Source organism: Pecten maximus, chromosome 12, assembly GCF_902652985.1.
Source record: "Pecten maximus chromosome 12, xPecMax1.1, whole genome shotgun sequence".
Taxonomy (NCBI): Eukaryota; Metazoa; Mollusca; class Bivalvia; order Pectinida; family Pectinidae; genus Pecten; species Pecten maximus.
This window is the reverse complement of record NC_047026.1, coordinates 1,117,115-1,136,788: the sequence shown is the minus strand read 5'-3', so window position 1 is coordinate 1,136,788 and position 19,674 is coordinate 1,117,115. Positions and strand designations below refer to the sequence as shown.

The window sequence follows — 19,674 nt, the reverse complement described above, 5'->3', positions numbered from 1 at the left end:
AAACTTTGGCATAAGAATGAATAAACTTTTGTATACTAAGTGAAGTACTGGAGTGAGTTGTGTACTGGAATACCAAGATAAACTTACCCTACAATATCATGGAAGTATCTCTTGTAATTATCAATAGCTTCATGCTGAAAGGAAAAAACATCAATTGGAAAAAATGAACAAATATGGCATATCAAGATGTTGAAGAAAGGTTTATTTACTGTCTTTCTGTGTTAATTGTCAGGTCAGGGCCCTAATTTGGCACACACATGCTTTATTATATTTCATATATTTTGTGAATATAGTGTATGTAATGTATCAATGAATGAAGATTATTGATTTTTTTTTATGGAAGCATCAGAAAAACTGTCAAAAATATTAAGAAATAATTTCTTTCCGTTTTGTTGCTTTTATGTTGTGTAAATAATAAAAACTGCATTTTTGATGCAGGTCATTTAAAATGTCTGTGAAAAATGAAGCATACATATCAGTAAGAACAAAGCTGAAAAATTATTTCTTATATCACAATTATGTACCATGTTGGAGGCAGCTTGTAGGGACAGCCTCGCTTGTTTCCGCCGCTGTTTTCTGTAGTATGTCTCAAATTTCTCACGGTCTCCCTGAAATACAGTTACCAAACTAGTTATTAACATTTAATACAGGAAAACACGTATATTGTAAAAGGTTTCACACAACTAATGAAGTTTGTACCGTAAAAATCTGTAAATAAGCCTTGGACGACATGAACTTTGACTCAACCTAAGGGGTCAAAAATAAGACTTTGGTAGGACAATGGAATAACACTGTTAGCCCTAAACTTCAATGGACATGGGTTGGGTTATCACCAGGCATGGGTGGGCCAATCACCAGACATGGGTGGGCCAATCACCAGACATGGGTTGGGTTTATTACCAGACATGGGTGGGCCAATCACCAGACATGGGTGGGCCTATCACCAGACATGGGTGGGCCTATCACCAGACATGGGTTGGTTTATTACCAGACAAGGGTTGGCCTATCACCAGACATGGGTGGGCCAATCACCAGACATGGGTTGGGTTATTACCAGACATGCATGGGTGGGCCTATTACCAGACATGGGTGGGCCTATCACCAGACATGGCTGGGCCAATCACCAGACATGGGTGGGCCTATCACCAGACGTGGGTAAGCCAATCACCAGACATGGGTGGGCCTATCACCAGACATGGGTGGGCCAATTACCAGACATGGGTGGGCCTATCACCAGACATGGGTGGGCCTATCACCAGGCATGGGTGGGTTTATTACCAGACATGCATGGGTGGGCCTATCACCAGACATGCGTGGGTCTATTACGACACATGGGTGAGTTTATTACCAGACAAGGGTGGGTTTATTACCAGACAAGGGTGGGTTTATTGCCAGACATGGGTGGGTTAATTACCAGACATGGGTGGGTCTATTACCAGACATGGGTCGGTCTATCACCAGACATGGGTTGTTCTATCACCAGACATGGGTGGGTTTATTACCAGACATGGGTCGGTCTATCACCAGACATGGGTTGTTCTATCACCAGACATGGGTGGGTTTATTACCAGACATGGTGGGTTTATTACCAGACATGGTGGGTTTATTACCAGACATGGGTGAGTTTATTACCAGACATGGGTGGGCCAATCACCAGACATGGGTGGGTCTATTACCAGACAAGGGTGGGCCTATCACCAGACATGGGTGGGCCTATCACCAGACATGAGTGGGCCAATCACCAGACATGGGTGGACCAATCACCAGACATGAGTGGGCCAATCACCAGACATGGGTGGACCAATCACCAGACATGGGTGGGCCAATCACCAGACATGGGTGGGCCTATCACCAGACATGGGTGGGTTTATTACCAGACAAGGGTGGGCCTATCACCAGACATGGGTGGGTTTATTACCAGACAAGGGTGGGCCTATCACCAGACATGGGTGGGTTTATTATCAGACATGGGTGGGTTTATCACCAGACATGGGTGGGCCAATCACCAGACATGGGTGGGTTTATTACCAGACATGGGTGGGCCAATCACCAGACATGGGTGGGTTTATTACCAGACATGGGTGGGCCTATCACCAGACATGGGTGGGTTTATTACCAGACAAGGGTGGGCCTATCACCAGACATGGGTGGGTTTATTACCAGACATGGGTGGGTTTATCACCAGACATGGGTGGGCCAATCACCAGACATGGGTGGGTTTATCACCAGACATGGGTGGGCCAATCACCAAACATGGGTGGGCCAATCAGCAGACATGGGTTGGTTTATTACCAGACAAGGGTGGGCCTATCACCAGACATGGGTGGGTCTATCACCAGACATGGGTGGGCCAATCACCAGACATGGGTGGGTTTATTACCAGACAAGGGTGGGCCTATCACCAGACATGGGTGGGTCTATCACCAGACATGGGTTGGGTCTATTACCAGACATGGGTGGGTTTATTACCAGACATGGGTGGGTTTATTACCAGACATGGGTGGGTTTATAACCAGACATGAGTGGGTTTATTACCAGACATGGGTGGGCCTATCACCAAACATGGGTGGGCCTATCACCAGACATGGGTGGGTTTATTACCAGACAAGGGTGGGTTTATTACCAGACATGGGTGGGCCTATCACCAGACATGGGTGAATCTATTACCAGACATGGGTGGGTTTATTACCAGACATGGGTGGGTTTATTACCAGACATGGGTGGGCCTATCACCAGATATGGGTGGGTCTATTACCAGACATGGGTGGGTTTATTACCAGACATGGGTGGGTTTATTACCAGACAAGGGTGGGTTTATTACCAGACATGGGTGGGCCTATCACCAGACATGGGTGGGTCTATTACCAGACATGGGTGGGTTTATTACCAGACAAGGGTGGGCCTATCACCAGACATGGGTGGGTTTATTACCAGACATGGGTGGGTTTATTATCAGACATGGGTGGGTCTATTACCAGACATGGGTGGGTCTATCACCAGACATGGGTTGGTTTATTACCAGACATGGGTGGGTTTATTAGCAGACAAGGGTGGGTTTATTACCAGATATGGGTGGGTTTATTACCAGACAAGGGTGGGCCTATCACCAGACATGGGTGGGCCTATTACCAGACATGGGTGGGCCTATTACCAGACATGGGTGGGTCCGTCACAAGACAAGGGTGGGTTTATTACCAGACATGGGTGGGTTAATCACCAGACATGGGTGGGTTTATCACCAGACATGGGTGGGCCTATTACCAGACATGGGTGGGTCCGTCACAAGACATGGGTGGGTCTATCACCAGACATGGGTGGATTTATCACCAGACATGGGTGGGCCTATTACCAGACATGGGTGGGCCTATCACCAGACATGGGTGGGTTTATCACCAGACATAGGTGGGCCTATTACCAGACATGGGTGGGTCCGTCACAAGACAATGGCTTCATGAATGCCAGGTAAATACAGTAGCATTAAAAAATATCTTTTTAACAGTTTAGTGATAAAATGACAGTGGAAAGTGATTTTCTTTTTAACATACAAAATTTTAAGCACATTCAGAAAGTCTTGTGACACAAATCTATCACCTAATTATTCTTGTGTCAAATATAGCAATTCATTAACTTTGGACCATGCAACATCATTGATATCTGTGGCTAGTGATAACTTACCAACACAGTGTAGATATGTAGACATCTGTATACTGGGGAAAAGTCTATCAGATCTTGAGCACTTAATTCCTATCAAAGAAACAATACACAACTGAATGTCTATATTTCTATTTTTGTTTCCTCAAAATGTTTATGTTTAGGATTCATCACAATATTTATAAACAAAAGCATATCCAGATAACACCTGTGTAAAGTGTTCAATAAATACAGAAAACTACAGTAAAACATGGTTCCTATTTATAAACAAGTATAACACTAAACTTCTATCCACATGAGTACTTATACAACAATTCTATATATACTCTGTTTATAAAAACTAAAGTCAGGATTTTTGTCTAAATTCATGACTAAAATCTGGCCAGAAAATTATACAATTTTAACCCATGTATTTTCTAAGCTTGCAAACCGGTCCAATGACATGGTCCTAGAGGGGTAGATTTCTGACAATTAAGTCATACTGTTGAACCATAAAAAAGGCATACAAAGTAATTTTATTATTGATTTAAATCAAAAACTTATTAAAACCTTTAATTTATGATTCCCATAACAAAAAGTGTATATTATTAAGAAAACAAACCCCCATTTCCTCCTCATTAAGTTCCGGCGTGTCATCTGTGACCGGTTCTGGTTCCTGGTCAACTTCTCCTGTGAAGGGGTTGGGAGGTGGAGGGGCTCGCTTTCTCTCCTTCTTCTTACTCACGGCTACTATAGACGGGTCCATGTTGTTCTGCTCAGCAGCCTTTAAATAGACAAGGTAATACACATTCACACACACACACTAGTTAATTCTCATTTACCCAACAACACTTTACCCTGCTCAAGAAAGGTTGATATCAATAAAAATAAACTTGTAGAATTTTAATTATCACCTTCTTTCTTTTCGGTATTTACATGTATTTCTGCACTATAGTGTGCACCTTACATTTGACATTTAATTTGTTCACAACAGAAGTTTTTTGTCTATGTACAGGATCACCAATTCACTATATACCTAAACATGTACATACATGTTGTGGTACTGCCATCAGACATAGCTACATATATGTAAAATATACCTATTCATTACTATTTATTTTATTGAATTTGTGGTCTATTTCTAAGAAGTTTATTTTTAACATAACAAATATACAAATGGTTTACATTAATTTTTAGCATATTTTTTAATCAGTAAATGAAAAAATCAAACTGAAATGAAATAAGTTGTTTAATAGGTGTTATTTCTAATAAATTAGACACAATATCAGGAAAACAAGATCATAAATACAACTGACATGCAATGATTGTTCTTAGACAATTTGAAAAAATGCCAGGTTTTATACATCGTGAAGTCCCTCAAATGTACACATCATACATAAAGAAATACAGACTAGCTTAAACATTGATATTGGTGGTGAAAAGGCAAAGGGAATTGGGAGATGTGCAAGACATAGAGTATTTCTCGTACAAATAGAAGATACTTAAGATATATAGGAAATGCTGGAACAATACACATTATACAAACACATTTCAGCTTAGAATGTTGGGGACAGAGAGGGAGAGGGGAGGGGGTGGGGGTGAGGGTGGGGGGGCAATCAAGGGCAGACAACTAGTCGAGGGTAATCAAGGGGAGATAAAGAGTCGAGGGTAATCAAGGGGAGATAACTAGTCGAGGGTAATCAAGGGGAGATAACTAGTCGAGGGTAATCAAGGGGAGATAACTAGTCGAGGGCAATCAAGGGCAGACAACTAGTCGAGGGTAATCAAGGGGAGATAACTATCAAGGGTAATCAAGGGGAGATAACTAGTCGAGGGCAATCAAGGGCAGACAACTAGTCGAGGGTAATCAAGGGGAGATAACTATCAAGGGTAATCAAGGGGGATTAGTAAGATCTGTTACAAAGGGCTTTTTGTTCAAAGGCTGTATCAAAATATCTCAAATTCAGCAGTAACTGATGGAAACACATAAATAAAAAAAGGTTTAGAATCAGTCATGAAATGCTTAAAGTTACATATATACAATGATGAAGACGTGCTTTAATATTTAAAGTAGTACAATGATCTGAAATCTGCAAAAGAAATAAAAATGCCTTCATACAAAATTTACTATACACTAGATACAGCTCTGGCATTGTCAAGTATTACACAAATGTTTCGAGATCTGAACATTCAAATGGACAGGAAACAAATGAAGGACATTCTTAGGAAAGATGGTGCATTGCATTTCAAAAACAGCATGCAATGTGCAGCCCTTATGCAGTATGATGATGACATGGGATGCTTGCCATTATGTGCCACAACTTCTCCATCCTAGACCAATACATTGATAGACATACAGGACAATGTTCCTTCTATATTTCAGTCTTACAAATAGACAGGTTGTGTCACATAATGGTAAGGAATCAGTGAACAGATAAGCTTCTCTGGGAAAAAAAAAACATAAATAGGACCTTGATTCTTCGCAACATTGTGTTATCCTCCATTCCGGTAAATGTGTTCTGTTTCTCCTGTTGTCGTGGAAACATATTTGCATATTGATGATATGATTCAGAAAACAGGAATTAAATGTGGTAAAGAACAAAACAGGTACACTGTATAATGACACTATGGTAAGTATACTGTAAACAAGAATATTTCTCATTCTACCTAAATTTGATTATTTCTGTTCTGCAGCTGTATAACAACTTCTTTATTTAGGTTGAATAGGCAGCGATTTATGGGACTCGGATATTCCTTTTCCTTTCCTGTGGGACTCGAACAAATCTTTTGAGTATCCACTCATTCTACTTATTAGCATTAAGGCTACCAAAGATTTAAAAATTGTGTTCTGGACACACCCGAAAATCCCCAAAAAATGTTTTTCAGTCCAAAGACAAAAAGCAACATCGTAGTATCCGATTCGCAACTTTTCAACACAGGGGAAACAAAAAGGAGTCAATATTACCTATTTTATAAACTTAGAAAGCTGATAACATTTTTTGGCCCTTGTTAAATCTGCCTTTTATCTGAGGGTGAAAATAAACTGGAATGATATTTCCTGTTTACAGTATACAGATGTGAATCAGTTATGATGTACGAGGAGTATGTTTTGTTAGATGTATATTACTGTAACAGTATTAGTTAAGATTGTTGAATGTATACTTTTAGTTTTACAAACATATACACACAGTATATATATCAATACACAGATCTACATATTATTAGAGACACAGGTAAAGTAAAACAATAGAATTTTACCTATAACAGTATAAATTTGTCTTTGAATATCAAATATCCAAGCGTACAAAATTAATCAATGTCATAAACTAATTTTTTTTCTTAATTTCTCTTTATATTCTATAATTATTGAAATAATTTTACATTGAGCTATTATCTTACTATTTCAGTACTTAGTGTGAGAGATTATTAAACAAATGAAATGATTTTGGTCTAAACAGGTTATGAATTTGGGTGTTCAAGCAACAAAAAATATAAAAGTATATATATACAAAGAGACACGGCCGACTACAAAGCACTTAATACTGATGTTAAATTCTGGCTAACATCTCATTGAAACACCACAATTAATCAATTCTCTGTTAATTCTTAAAACAAAGTATCAAAACTATGTAACATGCAGATGGAAGAAATATGCAAATATCCTGAATAAATTAACATCATTTTCACATCATGCCACCGGATTCTTATAATCTTAACCAATTTTCATATTCCATGACAAAGGTTCTGTTCCATGCCTGAATACAGGGATGTACAATTTTGAATTCCAACCATTAACTGGTATGTTGATTTTGAAAATACAAAAGCCCACTATTTAACTAGCCGGGACATTAATACCATTTCTGGATACTGAGCTGGTGACATTCTTCATCTTCCATTAGAAAACGAACAAATTTTGTCCCAGATTGATGTTGAATTAAACAGGTTTTAAGTGAAGAGACAACACCATTAACAACAAGAAATATCCTTACATGTTTCATGGCCACTTCTCCAATCTTTGCCGAGTGTTTCCGGATGTTTTCCAGGAAGTCCTTCAGATCCGACATGGACGCTTCTTTAATGCGTTCACGTAACTTGGGTATAGCATCACTCATGGTCTCCGAAAACCAGTGGGTATTTACACGGGGAAGGTAGGTGTGTTCAAGTTGTTCCAAAGTCTTTAACGCCGGGTAATATCTATATACATGTCAAAAGTAAATTTAATCAGTATCACAATATCATCAATTTAGAGTCATATTAAGCAATAATTATGTGTTTTCATTTGCAGATATATTCAAATATGAATTACATTATCTAATCATGAAATTTTCCTTAATCACGTACTTTTTCAAATTTTGGTTATTTAAATACATTTTAGGTACTCTCACCTTAAATAACAGTAATGTTTAAATCTACCTCGTACAATCAACATTGAATGTCTTTGTTGACTGAACAAAGACTTAGTTATCTTACCTACATAAAGTGTTATAAATCATCTAGTGTCTTTGCTGCGGATGGATAAATCACCTTCCTTGGAGTTACTTATAATATATAAACTTAAGATTACTTGCCTATTTCTTACAAGAAAGGGGAGTTTCCTTTAAAAAAAAACAACAAAAAACATGACCAGCTATATCCATAATGATTACAAAACAGTATTTTGATGTGAGATAAAAAAGACGGCCATCTTTCCCTGTACTTACCTTTTACTTCTCATCTGGTCCTGTAGTTTACCGTACATTTCCAACACTGAATAACAAAGACATTACTGACTTTGTATTGACAACTGATATTATGTTATACATGTATTACAAATATTCTTTATTATACTGGCTAACTCCATTTTTCCAGTGGTTTGGGGGTGGGCTGTGGTCGGGGGAGAGGGACCCCTAATTCTAACTTAATTGTTAGATTTAGATTTGACATAATCTTTCATCCCTACTGAAGTTGAATATACTTTGTAAAGCTCAAATAATAATAAATGTATTAAATTACACCATTATTTTGTCAAATTTCACCCAAAATCATTAGATTTTGATTTGGCAGAACTTTGCATGATATTACTAAATTAAGTACTGAGGATAAACAGCTCAAATCATAAAAGTTTTGAATACAGCGTACAATAATCATTTCACCATCCACTTTTCCTCCCTATATATTTGTCCTATTTCATTTTTATGTGACATTCAACTATATAGAATTTATTTCCTGAAACCTGTGATACATGGCATTATGGGCAAACTTACATTACCTAACCACCCATAAAAATTTTTTTTTTTATGAAATTACACGGAAGAACTTTCAATTAGATACAAACCAGGCAAACAGAGGTTAAGGTTCTCGGCGGCCGAGGCTATGTTGCGCTGAATGCGACGACACTTTATGAGTTGTTCCCCCTTGGTCATCAGAGGAGAGCAGGATTCCTGCAGACTTTGGTTATCGGCCTGAATCTCATCCTATCAAAGGAGACAAAGAGCATTAACACTGTATACATATACTACATACCGTATTTATTCTAATAAACGCCCCCACTCTAATAAACGCCACCCCCCTTTTTTTGGATAGAAAAATACCTCAATTTGAGAAAAAGAACTTACCGTGGCACAGTTATATATCCATCCACGTGTGTCCAGAGGTAATTATTTAAAGGATATCCAACATAAAACTATCACAAACCACAAAACAAAGTTTCAGTAACTATATACACAGTACCACTATATGTTTCATGGTGTGAAATGGGTACATACAACAGATCTCACAACTTACCGACTCTGAAATTTTGATCTCCATTAAAAGCTCCCCCTTGGAAAAATTTCACGCCCCCAGGACGTTTATTAGAATAAATACGGTACGTGCATTCAAAACTTTCCAATGACAAGTTTTTCCTTTTTACTGCCATTCTGGACATTTCCATACAGTGTATCTTCGATATATCAAAAACCCGGAGAGCTCTATATATTATACTTTATGATATTATGTAATTATATATCATAATTAATTTAACAAACTAGATTTAATTATTTTTCCTGATTAAATGACAAACTAGATTTTGATCAATTAAAAAAATTTTTATTAAAATTTTTTTTCTAAACTTTAAAAATCTTTTTGCAACAATTTTCTGTGTGTAGATCATAGGATATGACTGAATGATATATTTGAAGTATAAACTTGACTGAGCACATTCTTGGTTTTAGGTTGTGAGTCTCCTTACCTTGAGCTGGGCAGCATCCATGCTGACTTTAAGCAGCTCGCGTATGGAGTCGATGAACCCCTGGTAATGGTAGTTACACATCCTCTCAATCTCTTTGTCATGTGACTTGATGTGGTCATCAAGTCTCCCTTTAAACTTTTCCAATTCATCGCCTTCGTAAACCGCTCTGTAACATCAATGTTAATGTTATAATCAGTATTGCTGTTGTATATCACATATACCACTTTAAGAGCAAAAACGTAAAATTTGTAAATTCCATACTTAAAATTTACAAAAGTTTGCATACAATGTATTGACAATCAATACCCTTAAATCCAAAACAGAAAATCAAAATCAATATCGCCACACGAAAACCATGACTGCAGTACATATTATACTTGTATGCAAGAATACTTGTGAGTGTATACAGTACAATTTATACTGGAATTAATTTATATATCATAAATCAAACATACCACACATCAATCTGTAAAATCACTGATAAAATAAACATACAGAGTAAGCCCAAAATAAGTTGAGAAAAACGGCACCATTGTGGTGTACGAACTGTCATCTTCTGACTGAGACTCGTCTTGATTCCAGTACATGTCTTCTTAAACATCTTTGAGAATAAAATATTTAACAGCTACATGTATATCAAAATATATATATAGCTTGTGTGTTTTACCACTTGACTCATATGGTGAATGTCCATTCCAGGGTGCTGAACATTTTGCCTTCATATATACATGACGGTCACTTCACGCGACAGAAACTAAATGATTTGATCGGATGCGACTGATGGCATGACTTTATATTTGTTTGATACATTGTCCTGACCAATAGGGTACAGACATATACAATATCAGAGATGTCAGACTCGGTGTTTGAATCTTCACATATACACATATCTATAAAATATTCATTAACTGATCTGTATTTCATAGGACCAAAGTCAGATAATCTAAAATCTATTAAAAAGTAGTCATATACAGAGACCTGTGCTAATAAACAGTATCGTGTTTAAATGCCAGTTGAAGAGAGTTTCAAGTCAGTTATGATATTCTTTTTCATTATAAGCTAGTGTTGGATGACACTAGCATATTGGATGAAGTGCTTGTAACTATAATGTCAGACATTTTTTGTATAATTTTTGAAGCTAGTCCATATATAAAATATAGATGATTGCCAATATTAAGATATATAGAGTGAGCCGTCATGATCATGAGCTATCAGAATATGTATCTTGGGTAAGTCCCAAAGGAAGGCCATGAGTACGTGGATAACACGAATGTCCGGTCTGAAAATTGCTCATGCGCCTCTAAAAATCACTGATGTTTTGGTATGTATACAAAAAAATACATGCACCAGTCAGTCATTATTATACAATATAGCCTATATACAGTCTGTAATGTAATTACAAATTACCAGACACTATATACGGTTTGGCTATAGATAAATATAAATGCACATATTTTAGCCACACTAGCAAAGAGGCACTGACTCCTAGCACTGGAAGAGGCATTTAAATAAATATGATGATCATGAGCTCTATGTACTCAGCTTCAGCTTTCACAAGTATATATATATATATATCATGCTGTAATCCCTGAAAACTCAAGTTCTTTCCTGGAGGAGAATGATCCCCTGTAGAGTAGCCCTAATAAATACTACCCACAATATATTACCATTCAGCAAGCTAGAAAGAACTTACATAAGAACTCTTTAAATTGGTTGAGCATAAGTCTAGACAAGAAAGCCAAAGGTCCAGCGTTTGATTCCTAGCAAAAGCGGCACAATAAATATGACAGAGGAAAAACGAGATAAACCAGACCGAGACTCGAACCCGGGACCTCCAAACTCTGTAAAGACACTCTTACCATCTGAGCCACCTGCCCACAGGCACTAAGCCCAATCAAATTCCACTAAATTCCTCCCTCCTTCAATAAAGTCTTGAACCCCTAAAATACAAATGAGACCCTATACCAGATAGACAATGGGCAAATTAGATGGCATGGGTGCCAAATATAACAAAGAGAGGAAAATGCCACTAGTGGTAAATGCTAAATTTCTTGTAATTTTCACCTTTTCCTCACAGCAATTTAAAATACTGTACTAGGAATTCATCTTATGAAACCACTATATTTCACCTTTGAGTACTATATATATATGCAATACTTTTGAAACCAAACATGCTGGAAGGACAAGTGATGTTGAATTTTTTTCCCTGCCCCGAGATGCTTTGCAAGTATGATTCATTGCATTGTTTTCTAACAGTAAGACAATTTGTAACATGATCATGATTATAATTGGTATTCCCTTTAGGTCTGACACAGGTCTGATTAGTGACCTATTTTAGTTGGTGTGTGTATAAAGTACACCACAATACAGGATCTGTAATGTCAAGTAAAATATACACCAACATCAAGTGCTCTTCTATCTACAGGATATGATTGCAGTGTTATGTAGTACAAAGGCATAATTAAATATTCTTGCAGACAGTTCAGAATTGGCTAGACTGTATAGGGTTTCAATAAGACCACAATTTAGCATTAGACTTTATATGCCTTATTCATTTGGGTCTATCGTACAACTGTCTAGTATTAGCTGTTGTCTGACAGACTACATCTGACATTAGACTACATCTGACATGAGTCTGTATTTATAAGTTTATAGTGTCTGACATTAGACTACATCTGACATGAGTCTGTATTTATAACTTTATAGTGTCTGACATTATACTACATCTGACATGAGTCTGTATTTATAACTTTATAGTGTCTGACATTATACTACATCTGACATGAGTCTGTATTTATAACTTTATAGTGTCTGACATTATACTACATCTGACATGAGTCTGTATTTATAAGTTTATAGTGTCTGACATTATACTACATCTGACATGAGTCTGTATTTATAAGTTTATAGTGTCTGACATTAGACTACATCTGACATTATACTACATCTGACATTAGACTACATCTGACATGAGTCTGTATTTATAAGTTTATAGTGTCTGACATTAGACTACATCTGACATTATACTACATCTGACATTAGACTACATCTGACATGAGTCTGTATTTATAACTTTATAGTGTCTGACATTATACTACATCTGACATTATACTACATCTGACATGAGTCTGTATTTATAAGTTTATATTGTCTGACATTATACTACATCTGACATGAGTCTGTATTTATAACTTTATAGTGTCTGACATTATACTACATCTGACATGAGCCTGTATTTATAAGTGTATAGTGTCTGACATTATACTACAGCTGACATTATACTACACCTGACATGAGTCTGTATTTATAAGTTTGTAGTGTCTGACATTATACTACATCTGACATGAGTCTGTATTTATAAGTTTATAGTGTCTGACATTAGACTACATCTGACATTATACTACATCTGACATGGGTCTGTATTTATAAGTTTATAGTGTCTGACATTATACTACATCTGACATGAGTCTGTATTTATAAGTGTATAGTGTCTGACATTATACTACATCTGACATGAGTCTGTATTTATAACTTTATAGTGTCTGACATTATACTACATCTGACATGAGTCTGTATTTATAACTTTATAGTGTCTGACATTATACTACATCTGACATTATACTACATCTGATATGAGTCGATCTTTATTTATAACTTTATAGTGTCTGACATTATACTACATCTGACATGAGTCTGTATTTATAACTTTATAGTGTCTGACATTATACTACATCTGACATGAGTCTGTATTTATAACTTTATAGTGTCTGACATTATACTACATCTGACATGAGTCTGTATTTATAAGTGTATAGTGTCTGACATTATACTACAGCTGACATTATACTACACCTGACATGAGTCTGTATTTATAACTTTATAGTGTCTGACATTATACTACAGCTGACATTATACTACACCTGACATGAGTCTGTATTTATAAGTTTATAGTGTCTGACATTATACTACATTTGACATTATACTACATCTGACATTATACTACATCTGACATGGGTCTGTATTTATAAGTGTATAGTGTCTGACATTATACTACAGCTGACATTATACTACACCTGACATGAGTCTGTATTTATAAGTTTATAGTGTCTGACATTATACTACATCTGACATGAGTCTGTATTTATAAGTTTATAGTGTCTGACATTATACTACATCTGACATGAGCCTGTATAGTTTATAATGTCAGACATTGGACTATACATCTGACATGAGCCTATTTATAGTGTGTTTTAAGTGTTTTACTTTGCCTTGTATTAACCTAGCCATTAGGTTCCTTCCATAAGATGGGTCTATATAGGAAATATTATCAGTACTGTACGCGTATTTAATCATGCTTCAATCAGATTATATTGCTCCCCAACACTTCATTAACACATCTGACATGAGTCTGTATTTATAAGTTTATAGTGTCTGACAGTAGACTACACCTGACATGAGTCTGTATTTATAACTTTATAGTGTCTGACATTACACTACATCTGACATGAGTCTGTATTTATAAGTTTATAGTGTCTGACATTATACTACAGCTGACATGAGTCTGTATTTATAAGTTTATAGTGTCTGACATTAGACTACATCTGACATTATACTACATCTGACATTAGACTACATCTGACATGAGTCTGTATTTATAACTTTATAGTGTCTGACATTATACTACATCTGACATTATACTACATCTGACATGAGTCTGTATTTATAAGTTTATATTGTCTGACATTATACTACATCTGACATGAGCCTGTATTTATAAGTTTATAGTGTCTGACATTATACTACATCTGACAGACTACATCTGACATTACACTACATCTGACATGGGTCTGTATTTATAACTTTATAGTGTCTGACATTACACTACATCTGACATTAGACTACATCTGACAGTAGACTACATCTGACATGAGTCTGTATTTATAAGTTTATAGTGTCTGACATTATACTACATCTGACATGAGTCTGTATTTATAACTTTATAGTGTCTGACATTATACTACATCTGACATTATACTACATCTGACATGGGTCTGTATTTATAACTTTATAGTGTCTGACATTACACTACATCTGACATGAGTCTGTATTTATAACTTTATAGTGTCTGACATTATACTACATCTGACATGAGTCTGTATTTATAACTTTATAGTGTCTGACATTATACTACATCTGACATTATACTACATCTGACATGGGTCTGTATTTATAACTTTATAGTGTCTGACATTACACTACATCTGACATGAGTCTGTATTTATAAGTTTATAGTGTCTGACATTAGACTACATCTGACATTAGACTACATCTGACATGAGTCTGTATTTATAAGTTTATAGTGTCTGACATTATACTACATCTGACATTTGACTACATCTGACATGAGTCTGTATTTATAAGTGTATAGTGTCTGACATTATACTACATTTGACATTATACTACATCTGACATGAGCCTGTATTTATAACTTTATAGTGTCTGACATTAGACTACACCTGACAGTAGACTACATCTGACATGAGTCTGTATTTATAAGTTGATAGTGTCTGACATTATACTACACCTGACATGATTCTGTATTTATAACTTTATAGTGTCTGACATTATACTACATCTGACATGAGTCTGTATTTATAAGTTGATAGTGTCTGACATTATACTACACCTGACATGATTCTGTATTTATAACTTTATAGTGTCTGACATTATACTACATCTGACATGAGTCTGTATTTACAACTTTATAGTGTCTGACATTATACTACATCTGACATGACTACATCTGACATGAGTCTGTATTTATAAGTTTATAATGTCTGACATTGGACTATACATCTGACATGAGCCTGTATAGTTTATAGTGTCTGACATTATACTACATCTGACATGAGCCTGTATAGTTTATAATGTCAGACATTGGACTATACATCTGACATGAGCCTATTTATAGTGTGTTTTAAGTGTTTTACTTTGCCTTGTATTAACCTAGCCATTAGGTTCCTTCCATAAGATGGGTCTATATAGGAAATATTATCAGTACTGTACGCGTATTTAATCATGCTTCAATCAGATTATATTGCTCGCCAATACTTCATTAACATACATATATATGTCACCTAAATAATATCTATTCAGGGTTTAAAAGAGTTTCATTTCCTTATGTTCAATATACAGGATGCTATATATATATATAAGCAAAACAATTTATGTTATAGTAGCAATCATTAACACAAGAATGAATTTTTTTAGTTTTCATAAGTAGAACAGACTAATTATGTATTGTTATTGAACAGGTCGTAGAGACCTCCATCATCCAGTAAATCTATCGCAGTATTATATATGGATAGAGATATTTGAGTCCAAGACACATGCTTCAAGCTGAAATTCTTCTAGGATGCATGGTCTCAAATTCTGAGTACATCTTTTAAGTATAGGGACACTTCAAAATTTTGAAAATTGTGTTACAGATTCAACTGAAAATCCTTATACAAAAATTACCGTCATAACAGATCTAATATTATATAAACATAGACTCAACTAGTTTGATTATCTAACAGATCATTTTGTTAAATGTGCAGCATTATACCAACGTAATCATCCGTATTGCCAGGGATCGACACAACATGTAAGAATATCAAGGTATGAAAGAAGAGCAGCAACTCTAGAGTCCAGGCTTGAAAATGATACTGCTGACATGTTTCGGCCTGCTAGGCCATCATCAGGGCACAATTTATTAGTGTGACTGTTACATTTTGAAGCTGAATAACAACATGTAAGAGTATATAGCCAGGGCAGCCCTGCAGGGCTGACTTGAATCTGGTTGCATGACCAGTGTTACATATGCTGCCTAATCATAAATGTCCAGTCCAGTGGGCTGCCAACATTTTTTAACCTATAATTATATGATGTTTAAGAGAAGTTTTCTTCATTGACTTTAAAAACTTTCCTTTCCAATTTTTTTTTTTTAGAAAACTCCATGATGTAAGATCTAATTAATATCTTATATGCTAGGAAAAAACAGAATGCAGGAAACTTCATCTAAAATTAAGATTTTTTCCCAGAGTTAGGTTTAGGACTGCCAGGTTTTGAAAAGAGGCAGTCCGACAGTCTTATGCATCCAGTCAAACGTATATATATATAGCCACTCTGGGGTGATCTCCCTCGACTCGAACCCCAATAATCTAAAGCTATGTATACGTATAGATCTGTCAACCCAGGCCAGTCCTTGCTTTCAGTAGCTGCACAGCAAATGCACCACAATTATGTATGCCATGCAGAAGCAACTAATGAACCCATTCTAAATATTATTGAGGCAGTTTTTCTTATAGTATGAATTCAATACTTTAACCATACCTTGATCATGCACTGGGTGTTTTTATTTTTTGTGTTCGCTTTTGTTTTGTTTTGCTTGTATACATAGCTATATATATACAGTACGTCACACTGCTGGCAATTCCTAGCTAAAATACTATAGCTGGACACATATAGAACACTTAAGTTGGCGAGACAAACTAATTAGCTAACTAAGTTGAATCATGCAATGTAGTTAACCTGTATATAACTATCTACAAAATAGAACTCTCCGGGATCCATATAGTCAGGATTTTTTTACTCCAGTAATATCAGACTTTTCTGAGCCTGTCTCTATCTATACATCTACTGGCAGATTATTTTATTTTCCTCAAGTAATATCATTCGACTTCTTTACCTTAATCTAAATACCTCGAGAAGATCCTAACTACTTGTTTACGTGTATTCGACTATAAACTGACAAAATGACAACACCAGTGGGACGACTGGTCATATTCAGATTGACAGACAGTTCGTCTGCTACATGTATATTTTGATGACGTCAGATACACAGACACATTCGTAGATAAAAATAAGAGAAAGGGAAAACATGAAAACCCCGTCATAAAAATAAACGGTCCATCAGATTGAGGCCTGAGGTCACTAAACTACTTCGGCCAATGTCTGGTGATGGGTGTTGACAGACGGATGGGGATGCGGGATACCACCCCTCCGAAGAAGAGAAGAACGTTTTACCTAAGCGTAGTCCCCAGTGGTCCATCGGAAGTCTCTATTTCTGTGATAAGATGATCGTGGTGGGCATTCATAGACTCCTCTCTTAAAGTATTAGCATCCTGAACCGTCTCAGTCAGTTGCTTCCAGTCAGGAGGCTTCTTGGGAGTTACAGGTTCCGCCATATTTACAATTTTCCAGTGCGCACCTGACAGTTACTTCCGGTACATAGACTTATCAAGTCCGCGAAAAGAGAAATACCGGTAAAAATCTCACTATCATCTAACTTACCTGATTTTTTTTTTTTTTTCGAAATGACGAAAATATATTTTTGTGGTAATGTTTACATATGTTGATAACTTTTATATGTTCAGTTTTTGCTAGATGTTATGACAAATAATTGGTATTTAAATGATTTATTTTTTACTAATGTGTTATTTTTTTTATCTGAAAGCCGGAGGTTTGAAACATAATTTTTCAACATAATCAAGATGCTCGATCTTATTTTAAAAAATAAATAAATAAAATGAAATAAGGTAATAGTGCAACAAAATGAATGAATTTAGTGTGCGAGAAAAGTTTTCCAGTCTGGAGTATTCAGATGACACATGCAGTGCTATAGGCACCTACATATATATCATTCCTGCAGTCCTTTCACCAAGCACACAATATTTCATTCCCCAGTTGGGCACGAAAAGAGCAGATAACTCTTCCTTATAGAAATAAGAAATAATTAATCAATTGTTTCACAATAAAATTGCTGTAAGATAAATAAATTTTAAAACTGGATAGACCTTGAGTTTTTTTCTTCTTCTGTTTCCACATATATATTTGATGTACCTTATAATAGTCACCGATATAGTTGTAATAAATTTGTTAAACAAGAATTACCTTTATGACAGAATTTGCTATATCTATCAAGGTATAGTTACTATCAATACAGATTAATCTTATACTGTAAACATTGCATCATCTGCATAAAAATGTCTATAATCATTAATGAAAAAAAAACCCAAAAAAACAATAATGTCATGATTTGATGTCCCACTTCATCTCCGAGCTCAATATAGCAGCTTATATTCTCAAAGCAGTTCACAAATTCTTATTACATTAATCCCTAGTTATCGGCAGACATTTACAACTCTCCGAGGAACATTACCGATACATTATAACACATATCATTACGATACATTATAACACATATATATCGCAGAGCTGTGTCACACGACATATTAACCTCTCCGTTCATGTTCTGATTAATAAAAGCTGAGTCGACGAGAAAACAACAGAGGAATATTGTTCAATAATCCTTCCATTTTGAAACATTCCTGCCACCATTCCACAATATCTCCTGATACAAAATACAGTACATTAACATACAATCTATGTATAATCATTTTTTTCCGATATCCATGTTTGCAGGAGAAGTGGCTATCAGAATGCCTCTTTACCTAAAATTGACTTCAGTACAGATATTCGACAATTGTACATTTCACCAGTAAATGGTCAGCAAAACTCTTACCATATTTTTCTGCAAATAAGCCCCTCAGCCAAGGCCTCCGCCAACAAATAAGCTCTTCAGCACACAAAGCCTCCGCCCACAAATAAGACCCTCAGCCCACAAAGCCTCCACCCACAAATAAGCCCCTCAGCCCACAAATAAGCCCCTCAGCCCACAAATAAGACTCTCAGCCCACAAATTAGATCCTCAGCCCACAAATAAGCCCCTCAGCCCACAAATAAGACCCTCAGCCCACAAAGCCTCTGCCACAAATAAACCCCTCAGCCCACAA

The 19,674-nt window shown here is 36.1% G+C and overlaps 1 protein-coding gene across 2 annotated transcripts in view; it reads right to left on the bottom strand.

Moving 5' to 3' along the window:
- LOC117339226 (exocyst complex component 6B-like) overlaps positions 1 to 18,099 on the bottom strand; it is a 37,131-nt gene extending 19,032 nt beyond the window's left edge. The window contains exons 1-10 of one of the 2 annotated variants that reach the window (XM_033900700.1): positions 17,906 to 18,099; positions 9,839 to 10,004; positions 8,945 to 9,083; positions 8,331 to 8,376; positions 7,620 to 7,824; positions 6,102 to 6,158; positions 4,253 to 4,414; positions 3,676 to 3,744; positions 525 to 608; positions 88 to 134 (exon numbers count right to left, since the gene is read on the bottom strand). In XM_033900700.1, the coding sequence (XP_033756591.1) occupies positions 88 to 134; positions 525 to 608; positions 3,676 to 3,744; positions 4,253 to 4,414; positions 6,102 to 6,158; positions 7,620 to 7,824; positions 8,331 to 8,376; positions 8,945 to 9,083; positions 9,839 to 10,004; positions 17,906 to 18,066 (1,136 nt within the window). In that variant the 5' untranslated portion in view covers positions 18,067 to 18,099. The remainder of the gene's footprint in view (positions 1 to 87; positions 135 to 524; positions 609 to 3,675; positions 3,745 to 4,252; positions 4,415 to 6,101; positions 6,159 to 7,619; positions 7,825 to 8,330; positions 8,377 to 8,944; positions 9,084 to 9,838; positions 10,005 to 17,905) is intronic. The other variant, XM_033900701.1, reaches the window with a different exon arrangement.
- Between the last annotated feature and the right edge of the window lie 1,575 nt (positions 18,100 to 19,674).